The sequence below is a fragment of the Leptonychotes weddellii genome, chromosome 13, assembly GCF_054177405.1.
Source record: "Leptonychotes weddellii isolate Sample4059 chromosome 13, ASM5417740v2, whole genome shotgun sequence".
Lineage (NCBI taxonomy): Eukaryota > Metazoa > Chordata > Mammalia > Carnivora > Phocidae > Leptonychotes > Leptonychotes weddellii.
The window spans coordinates 73,843,306-73,854,369 of record NC_138381.1 but is presented as its reverse complement, the minus strand read 5'-3'; the positions used below and the strand labels follow the sequence as shown (position 1 = coordinate 73,854,369).

Genomic DNA, 11,064 nt, shown 5'->3' with positions numbered 1-11,064 from the left:
CTCTTGTTTATTTATTTATTTTAGAGAGAGGAGGAGAGAGAGGGCACACGTGAGTGGGGGAAGGGGCAGAGGGAGATGGAGAGAGAGAATCCCAGACTCTGCACTGAGTGTGGAGCTGATGCAGTGCTCTATCTCCTGACCTTGAGATCATGACCTGAGCTGGAATCAAGAGTCAGATGCTTAACGAACTGAGCCACCTAGATGCCCCAGTTTTATTCTTTTAAATGTGGTTTCCAGTTTTCCCAACACCATTTAATGATGAGACTGTCCCTTCCCCCATTCTTCTTCTTTTTTTTTTAAGATTTTATTTGAGAGAGAGAGTGCACAAGTGGGGAGAGGAGCAGAGGGAGAAGCAGACTCCCTGCTGAGTGTGGAGCCCAATGTGGGGCTTGATCCCAGGACCCCAAGGATCATGACCTGAGATGAAATCAAGAGTCGGATGCTTAATCGACTGAGCCACCCAGGCACCCCTCCCTTGTCCATTCTACATTCTTGGCTCCTTTGTCATAAATTAATTGACTATATGTGCATGGGTTTATTTCTGGGCTATTTTGTATAACTGACCTATGTGTCTGTTTTTATGCCAAGAACATACTTTTATTTATTACTGCAGCTTTATATATAGTTTGAAATCAGGGAGCATGATGCCTCCAGCTTTCCATTTCTTTCTCAAGATAGCTTTGGCTATTTGAAGGCTACTGTAGTAACACAAAATTTTTAGGATTGTTGGTTCTATTTCTGTGAAAAATGCCATTGCAATTTTGATAGGGACTGCACTGAATCTCTAGGTTGCTTTGGGTAGTATGGACATTTAATGGGAAAAGTGAAATTCTTATGTGACTTAGAGAACAAGAAAATATTGATTGTCAGTAAAACACTGGGATACGTTATTTTTTGGTAATAAGAATTAATAGTTATTGAATACACACTATATGTGTCATGTACTATAATAAACACTTTATAGTAGTATCTCACTTAATTTTCATAAGAACACTGAAACTGGTTCTACAATAATCCCATTTCAGCTTGGGAGAAGTATGTAACATGCTTCAATGTTATACATATGGTATTTGTAAAGGGAAGATTCAAACCAGACAGTCTACTTACCTCCAAACCCCATACTGTTAATCTGTAACAGATCAGATTACTAGCAATTCTTATACAAATAAAGCTATCAGCAACGTGCACATAGCTATATTAGATCCTGCAGATGGCTGTCAAGGAAAATGAAAAGAAAAAATATAACCACAGAGGACTCCTATCTCTGTCTCAATGAAAGACCAGAGATCTCTGTGAATCACCATAGTTTAAGCCCATATGCATATCATGAGGATGGCTCTGAGGATTCATTCACTGAACAGTGGCAGTGCATTAGGTACTATCCAAAGCAGTACTAAAAACCTAACACACAGATGGCCAGGCCTTTTCCTAACCATGTGATTCTTGGCAAATTATTTGTCTTTACCTCAGTTTCCTAATATACACACTGGAAATAATAATAGAGCCTGCTTCAAAGGGATGTTAAGACAATAAAAAGATTTATCACATAAGCACTTAGGACAGTATAGGGGACATAGGAAATATTCAGTATGTGTAAACCACTAACATTATTTTACCTTCAGAGAAATATAAAGCTCACCCTCAAACATTTTTTAATACCATTTCCTTGCTTTCCAGTACTCATTTATGGACAGAAAGTTACTTGTAGGAGACTTAATAATACATTCAATTATTCAGGCTCCCAATAGTAATAAGATTAGAATTCCTGAAGAGGTAGAGTTCTAATCCTACAACCACTTGGACTTTAAGAGTCAAGTGTTAAAGAAGATTTACACAAAGTTGTGAAATGATAATATGAGAACCAAAATGTTTTCTACTAAATGAAGTTATGAGCTTTTTAAAAATACGCTAACTCTATTGGCACCTGGGTGGTTCAGTCGGTTAAGCGCCCGACTTTTGATTTCAGCTCAGGTCATGATTTCAGGGTTGTGAGACTGAGCCCTGTGTTGGAATCCACGCTGTGCGTGGAACCTGCTTAAGACTCTCTCTCTCCCCTCCCTCTGCCCCTTACCTCCCCACCTTAAAAAACAAAACAAAAACACTAATTCTAATTGAGATAGTGTGTTGCTGACATAAGAAGAGACATACAGATGTATGGAGGAGAATTCAGAGTCCAGTAATGGAATTTCCACAAGAGAGCAAAGATTATTCAATTCAGTATCTTTTCTTTCCTTTTTTTTTTTAGATTTTATTTACTTATTTTAGAGAGAGACAGACAGCAAGCACAAGCTGGGGGAAGGACAGAGATAGAATCCCAAGTAGACTCCACGCTGAGTGCAGAGCCTGTCACGGGGCTCAATCTTACGATGCCGAGATCACAACCCGAACTGAAACCAAGAACCTGACAACCAACCAACTGGGCCACCCAGGCACCCCCAATTCAGTATCTTTTAAAGAGAAGGTGCTGGGACAAGTAAGAGCAACAAGCAAAAGAATAAATCTGGAAGGTTACCCTCACACTATATAAAACAATTACTCAAAATGGATCATAGCCCTAAATGAAACTCTTAGAGGAAAGTAAGAGTAAATCTTTATGACTATGGATTAAGCAATGGTTTCTGAGATATGACACCAAAAGCACAAGCAACAAAAAAGAGATAAAGTGGACTTTAATAAAATCAAAAATTTTTGTCCTTTAAGGGTCAACATCCAGAAAAGTGAAAAGACAACCGGTAGAATGGTAGAAAAAAACTGCAAACCATGTATCACATGTGAGACTTGTACACAGAATACATAAAGAAGTCAGTAAGACAACTCAGATTTTAAAATGGGCAAAGGAGGGCGCCTGGGTGGCTCAGTTGGTTAAGTGACTGCCTTCGGCTCAGGTCATGATCCTGGAGTCCCTGGATCAAGTCCCGCATCGAGCTCCCTGCTTGGCAGGGAGTCTGCTTCTCCCTCTGACCCTCCTCCCTTTCATGCTCTCTGTCTCTCATTCTCTCTCTCTCAAAAAAAAAAAAAAAAAAAAAAGTTAAAATAGGCAAAGGATCTGAATAGACATTTCTCTAAAAAAGATTTACAAATGGCCAATGAACACATAAAAAGATGCCCAACATCGTTAGCCAACAGAGAAATGCAAATCAAAACCACAATGAGATACCACAAGGATGCCTATAATAAAAAAGACAATAACAAGTGTTGTCAAGGATGTGGATAAACAGAAATCCTTAAATGCTGGTGGGGGAAATATACAATACTGAAGTTGCTTTGGCAAACAGTCTGGAAATTTTCCTCAAAAGGTTAAAGACAGGGTTACCACAGGACCCAGAAATTCTACTCTTACATATATACACCCAAGAGAAATGAATATATATGTCCACAACAAAAACTACACTAATATTCATAGCAGCATTATTCATAATAGTCAAAAAGTGTGAGTAACTCAAAGAGACATCAACTGATGGATAAATAAAATGTAGTCTATTCATACAATGGAGTATTATTAAAAAGCAATGAAGTACTGGGGCACCTGGGTGGTGCAGTTGGGTTAGGTGACCAACTCTTGGTTTCAGCTCAGGTCCTGATCTCAGGGTTGTGGGATCAAGCCCCACAGTGGGCTCCATGCTCAGCAGGGAGTCTGCTTGAGATTCTCTCTCCCTCTCCCTCTGCTCGCACACACACTCTCATGCGCTCTCTCAAATAATCTTTAAAAAAAAAAAAAAGCAATGATAGATGTTCCAACATGGATGAACTCTGAAAACATTATGCTAAGTGAAAGAAGCCAGACACAAAAGGCCTCATATGAGGATTCCATTCATATGAAATGTCCAGAATAGGCAACTGTATATAGATAAAGAAAGCAGGGGCAGCTGGGTGGCTCAGTTGGTTAAGCGACTGCCTTCGGCTCAGGTCATGATCCTGGAGTCCCAGGATCAAGTCCCGCATTGGGCTCCCTGCTCAGCAGGGAGTCGGCTTCTCCCTCTGACCCTCCCGCCTGTCATGCTCTCTATCTCATTCTCTCGCAAATAAATAAATAACATCTTTAAAAAATAAAAAAATAAAGCAGACGGTTTAAGACCTACGGAAAGGGGTGAGAGGGAGGTGTTTGAAAGCAAAAGCGGACTGACTGCTAAGGGGTATGGGGTTTCTTTTCGGGGTGAAGAAAATGTTCTAAAATTGACTGTGGTAATGACTGTACAATTCTGTGAATATACTAAAAGCCACTGAATTGTACACTTTGTATGGCTAAAATGTATGACATGTAAATTATATGTCAATAAGACTGTTACAAGAAAGATACTACTCATATACTTCTAAATAAAAATTTTTCTTTCCTTCATAATAAATTCAATGTATGTAAGTAAGGACTGAATGCTTCACTGTAAAAAGTAATGCTGAGAGAATAAAAGGAAATAGGCAATACCTATAGCATAAGTTCATTTACATCAAATGGAAGATTATGTAAAACAGTATCACTTATTCCTTAGGAATCTATTCAGATGCAATGTAAAGAACTGCACAGGAAAGAAACCCTTCCCTCTGGCAGGAGGATGCAGCTAAGGAGACCAAGTACACAGGAGGGCTTCAACTGTGTTGGAGTGAATGACATGTTAAGCTTGATATCTGGGCATTCAGTCGTTAATTCTCCGTATCAGGGTGTCTGGGTGGCTCAGTCGTTAAGCGTCTACCTTCAGGCCAGTTCATGATCCCAGGGTCTTGGGATCGAGCCCCGCATTGGGCTCCCTGTTCAGCAGGAAGCCTGCTTCTCCCTCTCCCACTCCCCCTGCTTGTGTTCCCTCTCTCGCTGTGTGTCTCTCTGTCAAATAAATAAAATCTTTAAAAAAATAAAAAAATAAAAATAATTCTCCATATCATGTCCATGGATTAGCTATGGCTTAAAAAATATAAATTTAGGGCGCCTGGGTGGCTCAGTTGGTTAAGCGACTGCTTTAGGCTCAGGTCATGATCCTGGAGTCCCGGGATCGAGTCCCGCATCGGGCTCCCTGCTCAGCAGGGAGTCTGCTTCTCCCTCTCCCGCTCCCCCTTCTTGTGCTCTCACTCTCTCTCTAAAATAAATAAATAAAAAATTAAAAAAAAAAAAAATATATAAATTTAAATTCACAACCACTAACAGCATTAAAGCTGAATACATACAACTCTGATAAAATATGATATGTAATATTTTGAATGGTGCTAATAAATATGAAGTTATAGCAAAAAATTATTAATTTTTAGGAAGCTAACACAGACTAGGAAAAGGCTGCCTTTTGCCTTTGACTGATTCATCTCTTAAGTCAGTTGTTTTTTCCAAAGGCTGATAATCCGATCTTTTTCTCTAAGAAACTAAGTTTCAGGATGACTTCTTGAGTGGTCCCAAAATTACTTGATATACAAAATGTATTATAGTAAACACTGTGTGAAAGAATGCAATGTTCATCCAAAAGAGATCAGAGTATGTTCAGCAAGTCTTAAGGCAGAGAAATGGTATTAAAGACCAATTTCTACCACAATACATTTGTGTACAAAGTGTAAATCTGCAACTATCTCAGAACACCAGGGTCCATTACATCTTCCACTAGCCCCATCAGATAATTAATGCCCCGGCTTTGCTCTACTCTTCACTGAATAAAGTAATCAAATAATAACTTATGACTGGCTTCGAATGTCAAAATTATATTCTCTTTCATTTGTTATCTGTATAGTTCTCAAAGCTCCTGATTTTAGTTACCTACTTAAAAGCACAGGAAGAGGCACCTGGGTGGCTCAGTTGGCAAAGCGACTGACTCTTTGATTCAGCTCAGGTCATGAGCTCAGGGTCATGAGATCGAGCCCTGTGTCAGGCTCTGCGCTCAGCCCAGAGTAGGCTCGAGATTCTCTCTCTCCTTCTCCCTTTATTCCCTCCACCCTCCCCCAAGCTCACTCTCTAAAAATAAGTAAATAAAATAAATAAATAATTTAAAAGCACAAAGACAACTTTAAAAATGTTTAGCTTTCTACAGACATGGTTCAATGCTTCTGGGTATGCATATAATGCATTTTTGTAAATGAAGGATATAAAAATTCTTAATCATGTTTAATATTCATTTTTAAAATTCTAATTCAATCAATAACAACACTTACCCTAAAATCATTCTTAAACTTCTTTAAGTCATCAATTTGCTTTCTATGTTCAGAAACAATTGGTGATATACCTGTAAAATTACAAACTGTTAAATATCAACTTATTGTAAATCTTTAACTTAAAATTAACTTAAAATGAAAATAAGCTTTTATTCAATATATTAATTACAGATTTTGACATCTGTCAAATTATGCATTTAAAAATGCACAATCCTAAGAAAAAGCACTGACCAAAAACAATCTGTACTGGGCATGAGTTTAGACATCTCCTTCCTATTTCCACAATTATACTGAAAGACTATTTAACGCTCTAACCTTTATTTTCAGTCTTTGAGAAGCTAGGTGATGTCTCATTGGGCTTCATATTTTCTTTATTCCCTGCAGGAGAGTTCTGCCTCTGATCTTGAAGCCTGGAATCCTTAGCTAAAAAAAATACATATTAAAAAAAATAATAATAAAGTAAAATGGGAAAGTAGTCAACAATTTTTATTTCCTATAGTTTTTGGAAAAAAAATTTCCATTTAACCAGAAGCTTTCTCCTTTGCAGATAAATGAAACACCAACAACTTTATTTATATTGATATTTACTACCTAGGAATGTTAACCCTTGTAACAGCAAACATTCAAGGATAACATATATGAAATTAGTAGTGTTAAACAACTTCATTTACATACAATATTAAATATATACTCAAATACATAACTATGAATAAACATAGCATTTGTCACTCAACTTCACAAATGACGTGGAGCTGGAAGCCCTCTCGTACATACCCTCAATAGATGGGGTAACAGCTCTGTTGGATGCAGGACTGGCAGGCGTAGGAGATGCGGCTGGAACAGGCATAGCAACAGCTTCAGCTGGAATAATACCAGCCTGAGGAGAAGCAAGAACTGGTCCACCAGGAGTATTTCCAATACTGTTCTGTCTGGGAGATCTGGGTCTGTGAGTTTTAGGGGATAATCTTGGAACTACAAGAAAGAGAAAAGTTATCCATTACATTCTCAGCTCAAATGTCACTTCCTCAAAGAGGCTTCTTAGAAAATTTAGGTAAAATAGTCCTAGTCAACCACCATCCCAATTACTCTTTATCCCATCACCCTGTTTTCTTTTCAAAAGTCTCAGGGAATAGTGGTGGTAATTGAAAACACAAATACCTGAAGAATGACAACAATTACTAATACCTAAGTACAACTGTAGTTTTTCCTTGTAACTAAATAGATTAGATTAATTCTAAAGGGCAGTACCTTTAAATGAAATTAGAAACTGGATTTTAAGACAGGATAAACCCCACTTTTTAAGATGAAGACAGCAACATTCCCCACTAAGAAGTGAGATGTTTCTTTAACAGTGGGGTGGTAGATCCCAAAGAAATAGGCTTATCTGTTCCTCCTTCAAATAATAAACTCAAACACCTTTTGGCAGCTTGCAGCCAATCCTGTATGTTCTTTCTAGCCACCTCAAGAGGCACTTTACAATAACTAAGAAAATCGGGGAACCAATTTAGCCAAAAGCAGAAGATAATCCACCAGGGTTCCTGTTCCACCTGTCCTCAAGTAAACAACTAATAGGTTTCTTATTCCATTATAAACCTATTTGTAGAACTCAGATTCAAAGGTTTAGAGAAAATGGTTCCTTTGCTTCAATTTAGTGGTTCTTTACTTTTTTAAGTCATAGGATCATGGAAGGAAACTATCCAACAACTGTCATTTTTCTAATTAGTATAAAAAAATGAAACTATAACACCATTCTGTGTATATTTCTAATAACAGTTTTTATTGTTTCACTTCTATAATTATGTTGTTACTCTCAAAATTCACTTCCAGATTCTCTGAGTAATGTCAAATGATGAATGGTACAACTGAATAAAGATTTTTAGAAATTCTATTTTCTTGCTAAGTGAATTATTTCTTTCTAATACCTAATATCTAATTTCTAATTAGATTACGTTAATAAAATATCTAATTTCTAATATCTAATTTCCTTCGGTCTTCCTTGAGGACCAAACAGAACATACAAAGGAATTTACCATGAAATTATACATACATGATGCTAAGCAATGTATATTGACTAATTTAATAGAGTTGGGTATATTTTTGTTTAAGCTTAAAGATCTTTTCCCTCTTAAAAATCTATGTGCTGATTAAGACAGATTATAAATAAAAAACCACAATCACTGCATGTTCTAACTCTCCACAGTTATCATGGAAGCAAAACATTAAATAGCAAAAGCAGTTTTGGACTAAGCTTACAGTTAGTCTTTTTATGTATCTTTTATACTTTTATAGCTACTATCAGCACATTCCTTGGGCTAATCACAGATAAAACTTGGGCCCGTCATGTATGTTTTTTATATTCCTTATAAAGAAAATACCATCAGGAATTAGTGCCATATACAGATGCTACAGAAATACACAGCACTGTAAGCCCCAGCAAATGTTTGTGGAATTAATCCACAGACAAAATTGCTAAGACAGGAAATACAGTCTGTCCAAATGATGTTACATACTGTATTTGTTTTGTATTTGAGTGGTAATTTATAAAACTATGAAGTATATTCCTAACTTATGAACCTGATATGAATCTTATCACAAGTCCATAAAGTAGAACAGGCAAAAATGACTCTAATCCATTGAGAAAACTGAAATTCAGAATAATCACATGGTTTGCTCTAACATACGGTGAATATGTGGTGGAAGCCAGAATAAAAATACAGCTTTCCCAATTCCTGGTTACTCCACTAATTTTAAGATATACACTTATTATTCCTCAAACAGAGCTTAAGCTCAGCCCTTTTTACATGCAGCAGAGTTACAAAATGAACACTGTTGTCATACTCCAAGCCAAGTATTACCTACCCCCGCTGACCACTGATGACCATGTGCCCCCCGCAGGACTAGTTCTTGCTGCTGGAGGAGCAGCTGCTTCACTTGGTGGGGTATGGGATACAAATTCTAGGCCACTGGAAATGGAACCCCTCCCAGCAGAAACTCTGTGATTTCGAGGGTGTCGCTGGGCCTTTGGGGACATCCTTGGAGGCCCTAAGAAAGGAAGAGTGAACATCACATAAATGCTACAACGTCCATCAGTACAACTTTTCTGCTAAATACATAAACCCTATTCTCACACACACACACACACACACACACACACACACACACACACTCTCTCTCTCTCTCTCTTGCTCTCTCCCTAGTTTCTCCTTGGTTATAAAAGAAAGAACACCACCAAAAAACTGTATTTGGGGCCATATTCTTTCAGAATTATTTTGTGGAATGCCATAAGGTTTTATAAATAAATTTTATATTATTTCCCTGTTTTTTTTAAAGAAAGGGAGGGATGAAGTTGGTGTTAAGAAATCAAACATATTGTAACTCTCCAAAGATTTTTATTTGTTTAATCTATATCCATTACTTATGGCCATATAAAAATAAATATAATAAAATATTAACAGAAGTTACAGTTACATGATAGTTAGGTTAAGTCTTATTTTACCACATACTTTTAGCTTTTTCCCTCAAACTTTCTAAAATTAGAAAAAAAGATTTTGAAACAAAAAGAATATTAATCCCTATGTACTTTTATACTACTGAAACATGACAATAAATTTTACAACCCATGCCTTAAAACAGTCTTCACGTGTAAGCAGTTTCTCAGACTGAACAGGCTATGAGCTGAAAGGCATGACCTGAAAGACTAAAACTGGCATCTGAAGAAGAAATTTGTATATATGAATTGTCAAAAATTCTAGATCATTAATTCTGCCACCCCATTAGTGGCTTCTATTTCTAAAGAAGTCTACTCTGCATTTGAACAAAACAATCAGATGAAATCAGTGGACAGAATGGCTCTCAGTAGAAAAGCCAGACAGTGCTAATACTCAGCAAAACTCATCCTTAATGTCAAAGCCAAGGTTCCTCACCCTCACCTTCCTGTCAAAGTCTTAAGAATGTCAAATAAATTCGTACCGTCAGTAGAAATTTAATCATGAATATTAAAAAGAACTATTAATGTTATATATTATAGTTTTCAACTGGAGAAGTGATTTATATAAAAAAATAATTTAAGAATTAGGTATATGCACATCATATAAATTTCTTATACCCATTTAGAGAAAAAGACCAAGAAAGCTGGTTGGCATAGTTCAGTGAAATCAAACTCTAACTTGGGAAAAAAAAAAAAAAATCATTCTTTTGTTAATACATAAAATACAAAGTACTCTCCCATATTAAACACAGAAAACCACTGTATTTAATAGTTCTACGTTTGAAGTTCACACTTGAAAAATGCTTCAGTGTCACCAAACTACATGACTGGAAAACATTTTAATTCAAATTAGTTAAAAAGAAAAATTGGATAATGTAGCAGCTCTGAATATGTAGAAGGTCTACTTCTACATGAATAGTCCCTCCACAAGCAGTCTACAACTTACTATAGTGAAGACGTTCATAACTAATGAGTCCTGCTTTACTCAAACAATGCACCACAACAAATACCACAACAGATTTTAACTTTTCACTTAGTGGCCACCATTACAAGCACTTTCTAGCAAGGAAGTCACCTTGAAAATCAGTGCAACATGCTGTTCAAGGTTAGCCACTTTAGTCAGTATCATATGACCTCCCTCCTGCCTGGATGGCAACAGTTTATTAAAAAGTAGCCAGCAGGGGCTCCTGGGTGGCTCAGTCGTTAAGCATCTGTCTTCGGCTCAGGTCATGATCCCAGGGTCCTGGGATCGAGCCCCACATCCGGCTCCCTGCTCCGTGGGAAGCCTGCTTCTCCCTCTCCCACTCCCCCCTGCTTGTGTTCCATCTCTGGCTGTGTCTCTCTGTCAAATAAATAAATAAAATCTTAAAAAAAAAAAAAAAAGTAGCCAACATAGTTTTCTCCAGGGAAGCACTTTATGCCAGGAAACTCTATTAGTCTCAGCGAAAGTTCTATCAACC

General features: G+C 37.1%; 1 protein-coding gene across 10 annotated transcripts in view; it reads right to left on the bottom strand.

The window, feature by feature from the left end:
- Positions 1 to 11,064, bottom strand: part of ATXN2 (ataxin 2) — a 117,407-nt gene that overhangs the window by 33,027 nt on the left and 73,316 nt on the right. For all 10 annotated transcript variants that reach the window (XM_031030652.2, XM_081802227.1, XM_031030645.2 and 7 more), the window contains 4 exons: positions 8,977 to 9,159; positions 6,892 to 7,089; positions 6,433 to 6,540; positions 6,118 to 6,188 (listed from right to left, as the gene is read on the bottom strand). In XM_031030652.2, coding sequence (XP_030886512.2) covers positions 6,118 to 6,188; positions 6,433 to 6,540; positions 6,892 to 7,089; positions 8,977 to 9,159 — 560 coding nt within the window. The remainder of the gene's footprint in view (positions 1 to 6,117; positions 6,189 to 6,432; positions 6,541 to 6,891; positions 7,090 to 8,976; positions 9,160 to 11,064) is intronic.